Below are 19,750 nucleotides of genomic sequence, written 5' to 3' on the forward strand. Positions count from 1 at the left end.
GGATACGTAGACTTTGTAGCAGAAATAAATTAATAGGGAAGCAGTACCGTAAGGTCAGTACTCTTGAGGTGTAGTTACAAAACGCAAAGGAGGAACTAGGTAGGATTTGGAGGGAGAATGGTGCTGGGGTATGGGAGCTGGCAGTTGGTAGGAAGGCCGCTAGGAGGAGGAGATATTCAGACAGTTGCGTTTTCCCTATCGCCAATTGATTTTACCAACCGTCGGAGTTTAATGGGAAGGAGCCTCTTGTAGCAGTATGTGTAGGAAATCCGCAGCAGACTCAGTAGCTAAGGTCGCTAACACAGCTGCAGTTTCAAATAGGAGGTTCTGCTACTAGGGAGCTCACAATGCAGATGAATAGACCAGCAGGAAATGTTGGGGAGTGAGTACCAGGTCACCAGCATTGCGAAACCTAGTGCAGGGCAGTTATGCAGGGCAGTTATGTAGAATTTAGTGAAAGACGAGAAGTTAGTGAATCGTGTGAGGGGTTGGGGATAGTCTTGATAGGGAAGGGGAGTATAATTCAAGTAGTGACCTGGAAAAGAAAGTCGCTGTTAGGCGTGTCAACATGGGGCTCGAGAAGGCACTGATGGTGGAGAGCACGGTTCAGATTGTAGAGGTGCCTGCAGACCCTATCGATAGATCGGGTTTCCCTAGCTGTGCTCTGTACCTCAGTAGGTATGGGAAGGGGAGGTTGGCAAAGCTTATAGCTGACAGTGCAGTGGGCGGTGGTGGGATTACTCTTGAGAGAACCACAGCAGTAGTTACAGCTGCACCTGTTGTAGACTGAAGTTAAATGATAGGTACCTCTGCTTAAAGGAAGGCTCTCAACAAAGAAACTACCTTCGAAGGAGGACACTCATCCAAGCAGTGAAAGAATTAGCATATTTTATAAAATATAAGAGGTATTAGAGATACAGTGAACTGCTTAAACATGTCGACTCTGAAATATTGGAACATCAGAGCACCACTTAGAGTGAAAATTCAGAGGCTTCCTTTACCAGGATACAGATTAGCTGGCCGTTTCTCAAGGATTTCTTTGTGCAGTGGGGGTGTGGTCATGTACCTAGAAAACAGTATTCCATTTGAGTCCATAGACGTATCGAATTTAATAATGAATAGGAAAATAGGAACGCGGATAAGCTACTACAAACAGCTTAGTGAACGCATTATTGTGGCCAAGATAGATACGAACCCCACACCTACTACAGTAGTACAAGTTTATATGCCAACTAGCTCTGCAGATGACGAAGAAATTGAAGAAATGTATGATCAACTAAAAGAAATTATTCAGATAGTGAAGGGAGACGAAAAATTAATAGTCATGGGTGACTGGAATTTGAGTGTAGGAAAAGGGAGCGAAGGAAACGTAGTAGGTGAATATGGATTGGGGCTAAGAAATGAAAGAGGAAGCCGCCTGGTAGAATTTTGCGCAGAGCACAACTTAATCATAGCTAACACTTGGTTTAAGAATCATGATAGAAGGTTGTATACATGGAAGAACCCTGGAGATTCTAAAAGGTATCAGATTATATAATGGTAAGACAGATATTTAGGAACCAGGTTTTAAATTGTAAGACATTTCCAGGGGCAGATGTGGACTCTGACCACAATCTATTGGTTATGACCTGTAGATTAAAACTGAAGAAACTGCAAAAAGGTGGGAATTTAAGGAGATGGGACCTGGATAAACTGATAGAGCCAGAGGTTGTACAGAGTTTCAGGGAGAGCATAAGGGAACAATTGACAGGAATGCGGGGAAGAAATACAGTAGAAGAAGGATGGGTAGCTTTGAGGGATGAAGTAGTGAAGGCAGCAGAGGATCAAGTAGGTAAAAAGACGAGGGTTAGTAGAGATCCTTGGGTGACAGAAGAAATATTGAATTTAATTGATGAAAGGAGAAAATATAAAAATGCAGTAAATGAAGCAGGCAAAAAGGAATACAAACGTCTCAAAAATGAGATCGACAGGAAGTGCAAAATGGCTAAACAGGGATGGCTAGAGGACAAATGTAAGGATCTAGAGACTTATCTCATTAGATAGATACTGCCTACAGGAAAATTAAAGAGACCTTTGGAGATAAGAGAACCACTTGTATGAACATCAAGAGCTCAGGATGGAAACCCAGTTCTAAGCAAAGAAGGGAAAGCAGAAAGGTGGAAGGAGTATATAGAGGGTCTATACAAGGGCGATGTACTTGAGGACAATATTATGGAAATGGAAGAGGATGTAGATGAAGATGAAATGGGAGATACGATACTGCGTGAAGAGTTTGACAGAGCACTGAAAGACCTGAGTCGAAACAAGGCCCCCCTGAGTAGACAACATTCCATTGGAACTACTGACGGCCTTGGGAGAGCCAGTCCTGACAAAACTCTACCATCTGGTGAGCAAGATGTATGAAACAGGCGAAATACCCTCAGACTTCAAGAAGAATATAATAATTCCAATCCCAAAGAAAGCAGGTGTTGACAGATGTGAGAATTACCGAACAATCAGTTTAATAAGCCACAGCTGCAAAATACTAACACGAATTCTTTACAGACGAATGGAAAAACTAGTAGAAGCCGACCTCTGGGAGGATCAGTTTGAATTCCGTAGAAATACTGGAACACGTGAGGCAATACTGACCTTACGACTCATCTTAGAAGAAAGATTAAGGAAAGGCAAACCTACATTTCTAGCATTTGTAGACTTAGAGAAAGCTTTTGACAATGTTGACTGGAATACTCTCTTTCAAATTCTAAAGGTGGCAGGGGTAAAATACAGGGAGCGAAAGGCTATTTACAATTTGTACAGAAACCAGATGGAAGTTACAAGAGTCAAGGGACATGAAAGGGAAGCAGTGGTTGGGAAGGGAGTGAGACAGTGTTGTAGCCTCTCCCTGATGTTATTCAATCTGTATATTGAGCAAGCAGTAAAGGAAACAAAAGAAAAATTCCGAGCAGGTAATAGAATCCATGGAGAAGAAATAAAGACTTTGAGGTTCGCCGATGACATTGTAATTCTGTCAGAGACAGCAAAGGACTTGGAAGAGCAGTTCAACGTAATGGATGGTGTCTTGAAGGGAGGATATAAGATGAACATCAACAAAAGCAAAACGAAGATAATGGAATGTAGTCGAATTAAGTCGGGTGATGTTGAGGGTATTAGATTAGGAAATGAGACACTTAAAGTAGTAAAGGACTTTTGCTATTTGGGGAGCAAAATAACTGATGATGGTCGAAGTAGAGAGGTGTAGTGGACTGACAAGGCAGCCAGTCCACAGTGACGGGTAGCCGAAAGGCACACGTACACACACGCCAACTGGCGCGAAGTCTGGAACAGGATTCGTAATGAATGCGATAAAGAAAAGAACGTAGCTACTAGAACACTTAACTTCTACTGCATCCTTTGGTATACAGCAATCTTGATGATAGAAGTGAGACTCATTAAGATACATGCAATGTTACAAATGGCTAATGGCGCCTTGCTAGGTCGTAGCCATGGACTTAGCTGAAGGCTATTCTGTCTCTCGGCAAATGAGAGAAAGGCTTCGTCATTGTCGCTAGCAACGTCGTCGTACAACTGGGGCGAGTGCTAGTTAGTCTCTCGAGACCTGCCTTGTGGTGGCGCTCGGTTTGCGATCCTGACAGTGGCGACACGCGGGTCCGACATGTACTAATGGACTGCGGCCGATTTAAGCTACCACCTAGCAAGTGTGGTGTCTGGCGGTGACACCACAAGAGGATATAAAATGTAGACTGGCAATGGCAAGGAAAGCGTTTCTGAAGAGGAGAAATTTGTTAACATCGAGTACAGATTTAAGTGTCAGGAAGTCTTTTCTGAAAGTATTTGTATGGAGTGTAGCCATGTATGGAAGTGGAACATGGACGATAAATAGTTAGGACAAGAAGAGAATAGAAGCTTTCGAAATGTGGTGCTACAGAAGAATGCTGAAGATTAGATGGGTAGATCACATAACTAATGAGGAGGTGCTGAATAGGATTGGGGAGAAGAGAAGTTTGTGGCACAACTTGACCAGAAGAAGGAATCCGTTGGTAGGACATGTTCTGAGGCATCAAGGGATCACCAATTTAGTATTGGAGGGCAGCGTGGAGGGTAAAAATCGTAGGGGGAGACCAAGAGATGCATGCACTAAGCAGATTCAGAAGGATGTAGGTTGCAGTAGGTACTGGGAGATGAAGAAGCTTGCACAGGATAGAGTAGCATGGAGAGCTGCATCAAACCAGTCTCAGGACTGAAGACCACAACAACAACAGATGCATCGAAACACTACATTGAACGGGTATTTGAATGTTGTGCAGGAGTAGTTGAATTTAGTGAAACTAAGCTTTTAATTATAGTTATTTATGGGCCCCATTAACTCTGACTTCACAATATTTCTGCTCAATCTAGAGAGGTTTCATGGTCCACTTTATAGGAAGTATCCTACATGAAATTAGTTCATGTGGTGATTTCGATATTAGTTTTGCGTGTTACTGTGCAAGAAAAAGGTTATTGCGAAACTCCTACATTAATATGATCTGATGCAACCTCTATTTATTCCAACCAGGGCGCAGGTGAACAGTAGCACAATCATAGATAATATTTTTATTTATTCTTCATTACTAGATATGCGATCTATCAATAAAAGGGTGAATAGCCTTTCAGACCACTATGCACAAATTTTTGTACTCAGACAAATGTTTTACATAATTACAAACTACACAGAAAGTAATCCAACAATAGTTTAAATCTCATTAACGAACAAGAGTGGCAGAAAAGATACAATGTTTCCCTTCATATACATGGCTACTCTGCAATTCACTACTCTGCAATTCACACTACGTGCCTGGCAGAGGGTTCATCGAACCATTTTCATACTACTTCTCTACCATTCCACTCTCGAATGGCGCGAGGGAAAAAGGAACACCAAAATCTTTCCGTTCGAGCTCGGATTTCTCTTATTTTATTATGAGGATAATTTCTACCTACGTAGGTGGGTGTCAACAAAATATTTACGTATTCGGAAGAGAAAGTTGGTGATAGAAATTTCGTAAATAGATCTCGCCGCAAAGAAAAAGCGCCTTTGCTTCAGTGACTGCCATCCCAACTCGCGTATCATATCAGTGATACTCTCCCCCTATTGCGCGATAACACGAAATGAGCTGCCCTTCTTTGCACTTCCTCGATGTCCTCCGTCAATCCTACCTGGTAAGGATCCCATACCGCGCAGCAATATTCCAGCAGAGGACGGACAATTGTAATGTAGGCTGTCTCTTTAGTGGGTTTGTCGCATCTTATTATTGTTCTGCCAACAAAGCGCAGTCTTTGTTTCGCCTTCCCCACAATGTTATCTACGTGGTCTTTCCAATTTAAGTTGCTCGTAATTGTAATTCCTAGGTATTTAGTCTAATTGACAGCCCCTTAAATTTGTGCGATTTATCGTATACCCAAAATTTATCGAATTTCTTTTGGTACCCATGTGGATGACCATGCACTTATCTTTAAGTGCTAATTGCCACTTTTCACACCATACAGAAATTCTCTCTAGATAATTTTGTAATTGGAATTGATCGTCTGATGATTTTACTAGACGGTAAATTACAGCGTCATCTTCAAACAATGTAAGGGGGCTGCTCATATTGTCACCTAGATCATTTATATAAATCAGGAACAGCAGGGGACCTATGACACTACCTTGGGGAACGCCAGATATCACATCTGTTCTATTCGACGATATACCATCCATCACTACGAACTGTGACCTCTCTGAAATCACGAATCCAATCACACACCTGAGACGATACTCCATATGCACGCAATTTGATCAATAGTCACTTGTGAGGAACGGTATCAAAAGTGTTGGTTATTTATCAATAACTTTCTTCGAGGTGATTCATAACGTTCGATACAATATATGCTCCAAAATCCTACTGCAAGTTGGTCACTGATATGGGTCTGTAATTCAATGGGTTACTCCTATTTCCGTTTTTGAATATTGGTGTGAGCTGTGCTGCTTTTCAGTCTTTAGGAACAGACCTTTCGTCAAGTGAGCGGTTGTATATCATTGCTCAGAAAGGCGCTATTGTGTCTGCGTACTCTGAAAGAAACCTGATTGGTATATCACCTGGACCGGAAGACTTGCCTTTCTTAAGCGATTTGTTTCGCAACACCTAAGATACCACCTTTTATGTCACTCATGCTAACAGCTGTTCTCGTTTCGAATTCTGGAATATTTACTTCGTCTTCTTTCGTGAAGGAATTACAGAGAACTGTATTTAGTAACTCTGCTTTAGTGCCACCATCATCGGTAACATTTCCATCGCTATCGCGCACTGACGATATTGTTTTTTGCCACTTACGTACTTTACGTACGACCAGAATCTCTTGGGGTTTCTACCATATTTTGAGACAATTTCATTGCGGAAACTATTAAAAGCATCTCGCATTGACATCCGTACTAAATTTCGAGCTTCCGTGAAACTTTGCCAGTCTTGGGGATGTTGCGTTCTTTTGAATTTGGCATGCTTTTTTCGTTGCTTCGGCAACAGAGTTCCTGCGTGTTTTGTGTACCATGGTGGATCAGTCCGTCTCTTATTTACTTAGGCGGTATGAATCTATCTGCTGCTGTCAATACTGTATCTTTTAACTTGAGCCATATCTGGTCTATACATACATAATTAGCTTGGAAGGAATGGAGACTCTCTCTTAGGAAGTCACCAAGCGAATTTTTATGTGCTGTTTTAAATAGATATATTTTGCGTTTATTTTTAGTAGTTTTGGTTGTATGGTTTTGAGCCTCGCTACAATGACCTTGCGTTCACTAATCCCTGTATCCATCATGACGCTCTAGTAGATCAGGATTACTTGTCACTAAGAGGTCAAGTGTGTTTCCGCAACTATTTACAATCCGAGTGGGGTCATGAACTAACTGTTCAAATTAATTCTCAGAGAAAGCATTTAGTAAAATTTCAGATGATGTTTTCTGTCTACCACCGAATCTTAACATGTATTTTCGCCAACACATTTATCGTTCTCTTTGAATGTTGCTTTCCATTACAACGTTCAAAACTGGTAACTAGCAGTAAAAGGCAGCCTGCGTGGCTGACTAGTGGGTTAAGAATATCATGCAGAACAAAGTGCGAATTACATCAAAATGTAATAAGTAGTCGGAATCGAGCCCATTACAAACAATACTGTAGGGTGCTTAAAAATGTTGTTAGGAAGGCAAAGAGTTCATGGTGCGCAAAAAGAATAGCTAATTTAGAGGGAAAAATTAAAACCATATGGTCAGTCGTGAAGGAAGCGTGTGGTCAGCAGCATAAAGTCGAGGATATGAAGTCAGTACGTAGTAAAAATGTTTCTGTTACTGATAAGTCAGGTATAGGTACAGTATTTATCAGTTTCTGGACATAGCTGATGAATTAAATAAAAACTTAATTTCCACAGAGGATCATACAAATCTTTTGGAAAATGGCTTTCGGAGACTGATATCTGAAATACTCCTCCGTGATACTGACGATGGGGAGACTGAGTCAATAATTAAATCACTGAGGACAAAGGACTTCATTGGGTATGACGGAGTATCTAGCAGAATACTGAAGTATTGTGCTGCGCACGTTAGCCTTGTACTTAGCCATATTTGTAATTTTTCCTTCAGGAATGGCCAGTTGCATGAACGATTAAAGTGCTCAATAGTAAGGCCGACTTATGAAAAGGGAGGAAGAGATAATGTAGGACACTCTTAGATCTCTTTATATGCCACCAGTGTTTGCTGAAGTTATTGAAAAGGCTGTGTGTATTGATCATTTCATTTCACATAATTTGCTGCCAAATGTTCAGTTTGGTGTTACAACTGGTTCAACAACTGTGAATCCTATATTCTCTTTTCTGTGTGAGGTACTGGATGGATTAAACAAAAGGGGAGGAGTAGCAGCTCAGAATAGCGTCACCTCTTACTTTAAGAACAGACAGCAACAGGTCATTCTCCACAGTGCTGAGAATGGCTGTGATGTGGGGTCCGAGTGGGACACGGTTAAATGTGGGGTGCCCCAGGGATCAGTGCATGCACCACTCCTGTTACTCATTTCTATAAATGACGCACCTTCTAAAATATTTCTGTTTGGTGATGGCACTACTTGGAAATAACGGATGTTGTGGGCATGGCACTTTTACAAATAGTACAGTTAGAGATATAAGTTTAAGGCTTCTAGAAAATGAACTAACACTGATTCACAATAAGAGCTGTTTTTACACTTTCTAACACACAGTTCAACAAATCTTGACGTCCTAATTACACAGAATGGGCAGTGAGACTGAACCGTCGTGCATCTTGTTCAAAGATTTAATGCTGCCTTTCTTACTATCAGGCAGTATCTGAAGTAAGTGATAGTTCGGCACGCACAGTAGTCTACTTCAGTTACTTTCATTCATTTACGATGTATGATATTACATTTTGGGATAACTTTTCCCGTTCTCAAAGGGTATTTTTGGCTTTTCATTATGTTGGATATTCTGACACTGGTATCTCAGTATAAACTGAAGAGCCGAAATACTTTGACCGATGCCCACCGCGACGATGGATGTCGCCTAACGCCGTTGTGGGCATGTGAAGTGGTAACAAAAGTACCTAAGGGGAGCGGACGCGAACGGGAGATCACGCTAGCGAAGATACGGGCAGCAAATAGAGAAATCCATTCAGTTAAGTGACAAATGTCAGATTATCATTACACAGAGGCTGTGAACGAGTGTTCGGAAAACGACGAAGCTGGTAGAATGTTCAGGTGCTACTGTAGTGAACTTCTACGGAACGAGGTAGGACAGTGAAACTACCACTAGACACTAAATGATTGGACGTCCACGACTCTTCACAGAAGGTGGGTTTCGGAGGCTTGTGTTCTCTGTAAAGTAGGATAGAGGATGACCCGTGGCATCTCTGTCTGAAGACAACTGTGCTGGTGCACGCACAAGTGTTTCGGAGCGCACCGTTCATCGTTGAACACAGCGCAGCAGACCACCCTGCGTGATCACATGTTGACGCAATGAGATTGTCAATTACGACTGCAGTCGGCTCGTGACAATAGGGATTCGACCGTCGAGTAGTGAAACCTGTCGACTCTACTGGTGAATCATATATGTGCTACACTACGTCGATGGTCGTTTCCACAAACACCGCCATCGAGGCGAACGGCAGCTCTAAACGTAGAGCGCGCTGCGGACACAGGCCGGTAGGGGCAGTATTATGCTATGGAAGACATTCTCCAGCGCTTGCATGGGACCTGTGGTAGTAACCGAAGACACGCTGACACCTGCGAACTGCCTGCATCCCTTCATGCTTAACGTCATCCCCGACGGCGATGTCATCTTTCTATAATTGTCCGTCTCGGAAGCAGAACCGTGCTACAGTGTTTTGAGGAGCATTATAACTAATCTACGTTGATGTCTCGGTGACCAAATTCGCCTGATGTATTCCTATGGAACGCATCTGGGTCGCTATCGGGCGACATTACCGCGTACGCAAGTCAGTGGCCCGTTATTCACGCGAATTACATGACCTGTGCGTAGATATCCAATGCCACAAACTTACCAACAAACTGTCGGATCTCTGATACGCACATTCAGTCATTTATTGCAAAGACGGACAGACAAGCTATTAAACAGGTGATTATAATGTTTTGGCTCATTAATTATATTATTAAATGTCGTTTCTTGTTAACAGTATCAACCCACTCCCAAGAGCCAGCAGCTTTCACTCAAGTAATACTAGCAGAAATTCAATCTCCATTTGAATCGCAACTCCTTGGATCTTGTGCAGAAAGGCGTACAATACTCTGCTACATCCATTTTCAAAACGCTATCTCAAGAATTCAAAATCGTTGCAGTAATCCACGGTCTTCCAAATTTAAACTTAAGAGCTTCCTAATGAGTCACTACTAATATTCTATCGAGGAGTTCCTAGAAAAGTTAATTTCGATGAATTTGTATGTTACATTGTTGACTGCGTTTATATAAACTTACAGCTTGCTGTCTGTTCAAAACTATTTATTTTATGTTATCTATTTCCTTTGTAATTCCATATATTGACGCGCTTCATGAGCATGGAGAGATGCTTCTGAGTTTGGTCCCGTCGAAGTACACATACAGATAACATAGACTTTCTCTAGCCTACCGTAAGTAGTGTAGAAGGAATGACTGCCACCATGTCCAGCCCCTCTGATGGAGAGACAGAGAATAACAAAAAATAATACATTTTACTCTTCTGACAGTTGATGCAACCTATACGGAAATTTACGTATCATTTGATATATTACAGAGGTCGATAGGGTTAATACTCAATTAAACCACATCAAACTAATTTTCCCCTGCAGTCGAATATCATCGTAGGCTTGACTAACCAGAGGAGATATTCCTAAGAACTTGAAATATGGTGAACAGCCACAAAGGCTGTTTGGGCCGTTATTTTCAATTAGAGACCACGGCTTCTTCTTGGCAGATGGACAGCATTCTTCCCTCCCCTTTCGACGAGTGCCTGCCACTCCAGGGAACCCATGCAGGCCAGAACAAATCTTAAGCGTCACTTCGGTTAGTTTGGATACGGGCACTTCTTTCTGCCGGTGGGTGCTTAGCAGGTTGCGATACAAAACCGACGGGAGAGGCCCCGTCTTCCTCAGTTGCTTCCAGTGGTTAATTGGAGCAGCGCCGTGGAGTTCAGTAGCACAGACGTTGCCACCTTTTGTACGTCTTCGTGCTTGCCTACTGTTCTCAGTAGCAGCCGTGGACGTTAAAACACTTGTTCCAAATATTTCGCATTAACGGTAACGCTGCCTCGATTGTTTATGATGCGTACCATCACAAAAATGCTTAACAATTATGACGATCTTGGGAAATGAACAGCTCCTCTACAAAAATCAACACGGATTCCGCAAACAGAGATGCTATGAAACTCAGCTCGCTCTGTTCCTCCATGAGATCCACAGCGCACTGGACAACGGCGCTCAGGTTGATGCCGTGTTCCTTGATTTCAGTAAGGCATTTCACACAGTCTCGCAAGGCCCTTTAATGAAAAAAAAATGAGCTTATGGAGTATCGGAGCAGACCAGCGATTGGATTCAAGACTTCCTTGCAGATAACACACAACACGTCGCTCTTAACGGAACTAAATCGACAGCTGTAAAGGTAAAATCTGGAGTACCACAGGGAAGTGTGATAGGACATTTGTTGTTCACAATATATATAAATGCTCTAGTAGAAAGCGTCGGATGCTCTTTAAGGCTATTCGCAGATGATGCAGTCGTTTATACCAAAGTAGCAACGCCAGAAGATGGTCAGAATTTGCATAACGGCCTGCAGAGAATTGACGAATGATGCAGACGCTGGCAGTTGACCTTGATAACGTAACATATTACGCATACATACGAAAAGAAATCCACTACTGTACAGCTACACTGTTGATGACAAACAGCTAGAGACAGCGCCTGCTGTAAAATATCTAGGCGTAACTATCCAGAGCGATCATACGTGGAATGACCAGATAAAACATTTAGTGGGAAAAGCAGACGATTCATCAGAAGACTCTTAAGGAAATATAACTTACCCACGAAGGAAGTGGCTTATAAGACGCTTGTTCAACCGATTCTTGAGTATTGATCTGGGATCACTGTCAGGTAAGACAGATAGAGGAGATAATGAAGATCCAAAGAAGAGTGGAGTGTTCCATCATGGGATCCTTCAGCTGGCGAGAGAGCGTTATGGAGACTCTACTGGCAAACGTTACGGGAGAGACGTTGGTAGTAGAACAAAGTATGTGTCACCCCACTTTCATTGTTGCCAAATTTATTGAAGATGGCGTTACTGACGTCATCCAAGATGGCGGCGTGTAGACTTCGCAACAGCGCATGACGTCATCCAAGATAGTTGCTTTTGGCTGGAAGATAGGCCAATAGGGCTATGTCCACTAACCTAACACCCCAGAAAAATGGTGGGAATCTTGAATTTTTATGGGAAAATAGGTCAACTGGGTTAACACCACTATCTAATCCCTCTAGAAAAAATTGGCACCAAATTCAAGTTCCAACACGAAACCGTACCTGTCTTTATTATTATTAATTATTATTGATTATCATTTATTGACATTCATTATCATTTATCATTTTTTATATCATGCACGTGTGTATGCGGTCCAACTATGTAGGTTCATACCCCTGTCACCAGAGAGCGCCGCCGTTACGTCATTCAAGATGGCGGCTTTTGGCGGGAAAATAGGTCAATTCAGCTATGTCCACTAACCTAAGCCTCCAGAAGAAATGGCTGCAAATTTGAATTCCACCAGGATAATGGCGGGCTTGTCTTTAATATCCTTTATATCAACGATGTGTCCAACTGGGTTATTTGATATCTGCCCCACCTGCATTACATGATTAAAGATGGCCAACTGGGCCACATCCTAAGTCCACAAAGTTTGAATTTTCATGGTCATTTATCCTTCCACCGCTAAATTATTAAAATCTCGTCATTTGTACTACGCTAAGTCACAAGGTGGGAAAATGACTATTTCAGGCATTTTGATCATGCTGTTGTGTCCCAACTCACTTAGTAAACATCCTCGAGATACTCACACCACGAACTGCAGAGCGCAGCTGACGTACCCACAGCCAGCTGAGGCCCCGCGCACCAGGTAGGCAGCGACCAGCCCCAAGCTACTGGCGTCCCAGTGTCCGCCACACCGCTTGCCTTCAGTAAACTTGTTTTGGCGAGCACTTAACACTGGACAGGATGGAACCTGTCCATGGCTAAGTCACAACAGTCGGCCGTTCGATCCAGGACGCGGTGGACAGACAACGCATGCTTGCACTTTCGGTGGCAAAGTTGTATTTCTGGACAGGTTCGAAGAGGTCCATATTTTCGTCAGACACCCGCCAATCGGTCCGCATTCCACCACGTGTCTGTCGTGGACAAAAGAACACCTTTCGCACCAAAGTTGTTTCGTTGGGACCCTGGAATCTTCCCTGACGTCTCACACCAGTCCAAGATGTTTGCTACAAAGTTCTATCACTTGACATGCTAAAAGCTATTCTTTATCATTATTCATCATTATTCATTATGATTTATTATTATTATACTTTTCGTCATCATTTATTATCATTTATCATCATTTATTATCATTCATTATAAATCACTATCTTTCGTTATAAATCACTATCAATCGCTGTCTTTCGCTATCAATCGCTGTCTTTCGCTATCAATCGCTGTCTTTCGCTATCAATCGCTGTCTTTCGCTATCAATCGCTGTCTTTCGCTATCAATCGCTGTCTTTCGCTATCAATCGCTGTCTTTCGCTATCAATCGCTGTCTTTCGCTATCAATCGCTGTCTTTCGCTACAAATCGCTGTCTTTCGCTACAAATCGCTGTCTTTCGCTACAAATCGCTGTCTTTCGCTACAAATCGCTGTCTTTCGCTACAAATCGCTGTCTTTCGCTACAAATCGCTGTCTTTCGCTACAAATCGCTGTCTTTCGCTACAAATCGCTGTCTTTCGCTACAAATCGCTGTCTTTCGCTACAAATCGCTGTCTTTCGCTACAAATCGCTGTCTTTCGCTACAAATCGCTGTCTTTCGCTACAAATCGCTGTCTTTCGCTACAAATCGCTGTCTTTCGCTACAAATCGCTGTCTTTCGCTACAAATCGCTGTCTTTCGCTACAAATCGCTGTCTTTCGCTACAAATCGCTGTCTTTCGCTACAAATCGCTGTCTTTCGCTACAAATCGCTGTCTTTCGCTACAAATCGCTGTCTTTCGCTACAAATCGCTGTCTTTCGCTACAAATCGCTGTCTTTCGCTACAAATCGCTGTCTTTCGCTACAAATCGCTGTCTTTCGCTACAAATCGCTGTCTTTCGCTACAAATCGCTGTCTTTCGCTACAAATCGCTGTCTTTCGCTACAAATCGCTGTCTTTCGCTACAAATCGCTGTCTTTCGCTACAAATCGCTGTCTTTCGCTACAAATCGCTGTCTTTCGCTACAAATCGCTGTCTTTCGCTACAAATCGCTGTCTTTCGCTACAAATCGCTGTCTTTCGCTACAAATCGCTGTCTTTCGCTACAAATCGCTGTCTTTCGCTACAAATCGCTGTCTTTCGCTACAAATCGCTGTCTTTCGCTACAAATCGCTGTCTTTCGCTACAAATCGCTGTCTTTCGCTACAAATCGCTGTCTTTCGCTACAAATCGCTGTCTTTCGCTACAAATCGCTGTCTTTCGCTACAATTCACTATCTTTCGTTACAATTCACTATCTTTCGTTATAATTCACTATCTTTCGTTATCATATATGTGTATTATGTGACCGAGAACGCCATGCTACACTTTTGGCGCCGAAGTTTGCTCGACAGATGAATCTGCCATGACGGTAAAGAGCACGTTTGATTGCCACGAAACCCCTTGCTAAGTTAGTTGACTCTCCCTGTCGCGCCGCCCCGCTCTACCTGTCGCGCCGCCCCGCTCTCCCTGTCGCGCCGCCCCGCTCTCCCTGTCGCGCCGCCCCGCTCTCCCTGTCGCGCCGCCCCGCTCTCCCTGTCGCGCCGCCCCGCTCTCCCTGTCGCGCCGCCCCGCTCTCCCTGTCGCGCCGCCCCGCTCTCCCTGTCGCGCCGCCCCGCTCTCCCTGTCGCGCCGCCCCGCTCTCCCTGTCGCGCCGCCCCGCTCTCCCTGTCGCGCCGCCCCGCTCTCCCTGTCGCGCCGCCCCGCTCTCCCTGTCGCGCCGCCCCGCTCTCCCTGTCGCGCCGCCCCGCTCTCCCTGTCGCGCCGCCCCGCTCTCCCTGTCGCGCCGCCCCGCTCTCCCTGTCGCGCCGCCCCGCTCTCCCTGTCGCGCCGCCCCGCTCTCCCTGTCGCGCCGCCCCGCTCTCCCTGTCGCGCCGCCCCGCTCTCCCTGTCGCGCCGCCCCGCTCTCCCTGTCGCGCCGCCCCGCTCTCCCTGTCGCGCCGCCCCGCTCTCCCTGTCGCGCCGCCCCGCTCTCCCTGTCGCGCCGCCCCGCTCTCCCTGTCGCGCCGCCCCGCTCTCCCTGTCGCGCCGCCCCGCTCTCCCTGTCGCGCCGCCCCGCTCTCCCTGTCGCGCCGCCCCGCTCTCCCTGTCGCGCCGCCCCGCTCTCCCTGTCGCGCCGCCCCGCTCTCCCTGTCGCGCCGCCCCGCTCTCCCTGTCGCGCCGCCCCGCTCTCCCTGTCGCGCCGCCCCGCTCTCCCTGTCGCGCCGCCCCGCTCTCCCTGTCGCGCCGCCCCGCTCTCCCTGTCGCGCCGCCCCGCTCTCCCTGTCGCGCCGCCCCGCTCTCCCTGTCGCGCCGCCCCGCTCTCCCTGTCGCGCCGCCCCGCCCTCCCTCGCTATGTACCCGTTCGATTGAGCCCCCTGAACACAAAGGGATCACACTTCTGATACCTGAGCTGTGACCACCTCATGCGTGCCTTGGCGTGGTTGCTCGTCATCCACGAGCATCTGAAAACCCGGCAATGGCCGCCGTGCCAGACGGCCCTTGCTGTGGCTGGGTGGCGCACGTCAGGAGAGCCCCTGATCGGAGTGGGTGGTGTCAGGGTGGATGCTATGCAAATGAAATGCATACGGGTCCAGAACACTGGCCGTTCTTCTGTGGCCGTCTCTCTGCGTGGAACTGATTCCTCAAGTGCTGCTTCTCTTGCATCTTCGGCCTTCCCTTCCATGGCTACCCCCTGGGAAGAGGGTCACGCCCATCATCTAGGGGCAAAACCTCTCCCCCGTTATCTAGTTTGCACCAGGACTGATGAAGATACTTTCACCAGTGTCAAAACTTTATTCTTTGTTGAGCACATTGAAGACAAGTTTGGCAAAGTGGACTCCCTGAGCAAGATGCGGTCGGGTTCGTTGCTGATAAAAACTACTTCAGCTGCCCAATCTGTGGCCCTTCGTGCCTGTACCCATCTTGGCACAATTCCTGTGTCCATTACCCCCACCAGTCTCTAAATATGGTACAACGTGTGATTTTTCACAGGGACCTCTTCCTTCAAACTGATGAGGAACTTCGGGACAATCTCGGACGGCTGGATGTTCACTTTGTTCGGCGTGTTCAAAAGGGTCCTAAAGACAATCCTATTGATACTGGTACCTTTATCCTGGCCTTTGAAGGGGATACCCTTCCTGATAAAGTTAAGATTATGTTCTATCGCTGTGATGTGAAGCTGTACATTCCACCTCCTATGAGGTGTTCTAAGTGCTTGCAGTTTGGTCACATGTCTTCCCGCTGTTCCCAGGCCCCTCTCTGTGGTGACTGTGGACGTCCACTCCATGAGGGGAGTCCCTGTGTTCCCCCTCCTGTATGTGTAAATTGTCATGGTAGTCACTCTCCACGTTCACCAGATTGCCCAGTATATAAGAAGGAAAAAAAGATACAGGAGTATACATCCCTCAATCATTTAACCCACACAGAGGCCCGTAAGAAATAGGCAAGACTTCACCCTGTGTCCATAACCTCTAGTTACGCCTTGGTTACATCTTCACCCCTTCCTCCCCCTTCCTTATCCCCATCCCGGACCCCTCTCCTCCCCCCTCCCCTGCGGCTCCCACACCTTCTCCTATGGGCGCTGCTCCCCCTCCCCAGCCGGAGAAGTGTCCCACTCCTTCGGCGTCTGCCGGTCAAGGGCGCCTCTACCGGGATGCCCCTTCCCGTCACCTTCCAGGCCAAAGGTCTGCTGCCGCGCGACGACCGCGGTCTGTCGGCCCCCAGGTCGCCCGGTCTCTTTCTGTTCCTGATCTTGCTGCAGCTGGCTTCGTTATGCCACACAACCCTCCTCCATCTCAGCCTGAAACGAAGAAGAAACATAAGTCCCGGGACAAAGAGCCTCTGGTGTCACCGGAGGTCCCTCCCCCGACTTCACAACCGGATTCTGACCTGTCGTTCATGGATGTCGCCCCCTCCTTGTCGGTGACGGGTGGGGACCCGGCGGTATGACTGGATTTAGCGTGTTCAGCCCCCATTTAATCCGTCGTTCTGTGGTTCTCCAATGGAATTGTAATGGATACTATTGTAACCTTCGAGAATTCAAATCCCTTCTTTCGTCCTACTCTGCAGCTTGTGTGGTTCTCCAGGAATCTCATTTTACTGATGCTCACTCACCGACCCTCCGTGGGTTCCGTGTTTTCTGTCGATATCGGGTCGGACCCCTTCGGGCTTCTGGTGGCGTTTGTACGTTGGTCCGTACAGACATAGCTAGCACGTGGATTCCTCTTCAAACTACATTGGAAGCGGTTGCTGTTACGGTCCACTTAGACTCTGCAGTCACAGTTTGCAATCTTTATCTCCCTCCTGACAGGACTCTTACACCTGCTGCCTTAACTGCCCTTCTTCAGCAACTTCCTCCTCCATTCCTCCTCCTTGGGGATTTTAATGCTCATCATCCTTTGTGGGGCACTGCCTTTCCATCTAGACGAGGTCGTCTTATAGCCCAATTTATTGCTGTCCACGACCTGTGCCTTCTTAATGATGGCTCCCCTACTCATTTCAGTGCCGGTCATGGTACCTTTTCTGCCATTGGTCTTTCTCTTTCTTCTCCTTTCCTCCTCCTTTCATTACACTGGTCGCCACACGACTACCTTTGTGATAGTGACCATTTCCAGTTGATTATAACGCTCCCTTCCCGCTCCCCGATGGACAGGTTGCCGCGTTGGTCTTTCCAACGCTCCGATCGGCCACTATACGGTGCACAGGTCGTGTTTTCTCTCTCTTTGTCGGGTTGTATTGATGACGTCCTACGTGACGTGTCTGACGCGATTGTTCGCGCTGCTAGCCTTGCTGTCCCGCGCTCATCTGGACCATGTCATCGTCGGCAAGTCCCATGGTGGAGTACCGCCATTGCCATCCGTGATCGCGGTCGAGCTTTGCAACACTTTACGAGGTACCAATCCGTAGCCAGCCTTACTACCTTTAAACGCCTTCGCACTAAAGCCCGTTATTTAATCAAACAGAGCAAGCGCATATGTTGGGAACGATTCGTTTCTTCCCTTGGTTCTACTGTCCCTCTGTCACGGGTATGGGCTACACTTCGCTCTCTCCACGGTTGCCATCAGCAGTCCACCCTCCCAGGCCTTCACCTCCCAGATGGCATTTGTACGGACCCATTAGTTCTTGCAGAACATCTTGCGACACCTTATGCAGTGGCATCAGCGTCAGCCTCCTATCTAGCTGCTTTCCTTCATCAAAAACAGCGGGCTGAAGCTTCCACCTTATGTTTCACCCCTTGTGAGTCAGAATCTTACAACGAACCTTTTACTGAATGGGAAATTCTTTTTGCTCTATCTTCTTCTCATGATACAGCCCCTGGCACAGATTCCATTCATAACCAACTGCTTCAACATCTCAGTGCTCCACAACAGCAACATCTTCTTCGGGTGTTCAACCGTATCTGGCTTCAGGGTGACTTCCCATCTCAGTGGAGGGATAGCATTGTGGTTCCTGTCCTTAAGCCTGGTAAGAACCGCCTATCTTTTGACAGCTATCGGCCAATTAGTTTGGCCAATGTTTTTTGTAAGTTACTTGAACGGATGGTAGCCCGTCGGCTCAACTGGGTCCTCGAATATCGGGATGTATTGTCCCTCTACCAGTGTGGCTTTCGAGAGGGACGGTCTCCAATCGATCATTTACTTCGCTTGGAATCCGCAGTTCGGCAGGCTGTTTCCCAGCGCCGCCATTTGGTTGCAGTGTTTTTTGACCTTCGCAAGGCCTATGACACGGCCTGGCGCCATCATGTCACACTAACCCTTCATCAGTGGGGTCTTCAGTGTCCACTCCCGATTTTTATCCGCCAGTTCCTGATCCATCAGTCATTCAGAGTTCTAGTTGGTACTGCTTTAATTCTCCACGGACCCAGGAGACAGGCATCCTACAGGGTTCTGTCTTGAGTGTCCTTCTTTTCCTCATTGCTATAGATGGACTTGTGGCCTTTGTCGGTCCCTTGGTCGCCCCTGCCCTGTATGTGGATGATTTCTGCATTTGGGTTAGTTCTTCCTCGATGGCATCTCAGAACGGTAGCTCCAGGTGGCTAAACAGCGTGCCTCTGCATGGACCCTCTCACACGGGTTTCAATTCTCACCTTCAAAATTGCGAGTGGTCCACTTCTGTCGCTGTACTACGATCCACACTGATCCAGAGTTCTATATCGCTGCACAACGATTGCCTGTGGTCCCACAGTTTCGTTTCCTGGGTCTTCTTTTCGACAACAAGCTCACTTGGCTGCCCAATACCAGACCTCTGAAGGTAGGATGTTTCCGTAAACTCAATGGCCTTCGCTTCCTTGCCCACTCCTCTTGGGGTGCGGACCGTTCCCTCCTCCTCCATGTTTATCGTGCTATAGTTCGGTCTCGTTTGGACTATGGTTGTCAAGTTTATGGTTCAGCTGCTCCTTCCACACTGCACGTGTTGGATCCAGTCCACAATCGTGGTATCCGTTTGGCCACCGGTGCCTTCCCAACTAGCCCTGTTGATAGTCTCCTGGTTGAAGCTGGGATCCCCCCCTTTCTGTTCAGCGTTCGCAGGTTCTGGTGTCTTATGCACTCACCATCCGTTCCTCTCCCACTCATCCTTCCCATTCTATCCTGTTCCCAGACCATGGACGTCGCCCACCCGACTCCCGCCCTCGGGTGGGTTTAGCGGTTGGGCTGCGCCTTGCGTCTCTTTGCCGTGATATTCAGCTTCCTTCTTTGTCCTGTCTTCCTCGCTCCCTCCCCTCCACCCTCCTTGGTTAGTTCCTCGGCCTCGAATT

At 46.5% G+C, this 19,750-nt stretch overlaps 1 protein-coding gene across 1 annotated transcript in view; it reads right to left on the bottom strand.

Moving 5' to 3' along the window:
- Nucleotides 1–14,426: 14,426 nt before the first annotated feature.
- The window catches only part of LOC126234149 (uncharacterized transmembrane protein DDB_G0289901-like), an 8,683-nt gene continuing 3,359 nt past the window's right edge, over nucleotides 14,427–19,750 (bottom strand). Inside the window, exon 2 of the mRNA XM_049942909.1 lies at nucleotides 14,427–15,346. Coding sequence (XP_049798866.1) covers nucleotides 14,427–15,346 — 920 coding nt within the window. The remainder of the gene's footprint in view (nucleotides 15,347–19,750) is intronic.

Source organism: Schistocerca nitens, chromosome 1 (assembly GCF_023898315.1).
Source record: "Schistocerca nitens isolate TAMUIC-IGC-003100 chromosome 1, iqSchNite1.1, whole genome shotgun sequence".
Lineage (NCBI taxonomy): Eukaryota > Metazoa > Arthropoda > Insecta > Orthoptera > Acrididae > Schistocerca > Schistocerca nitens.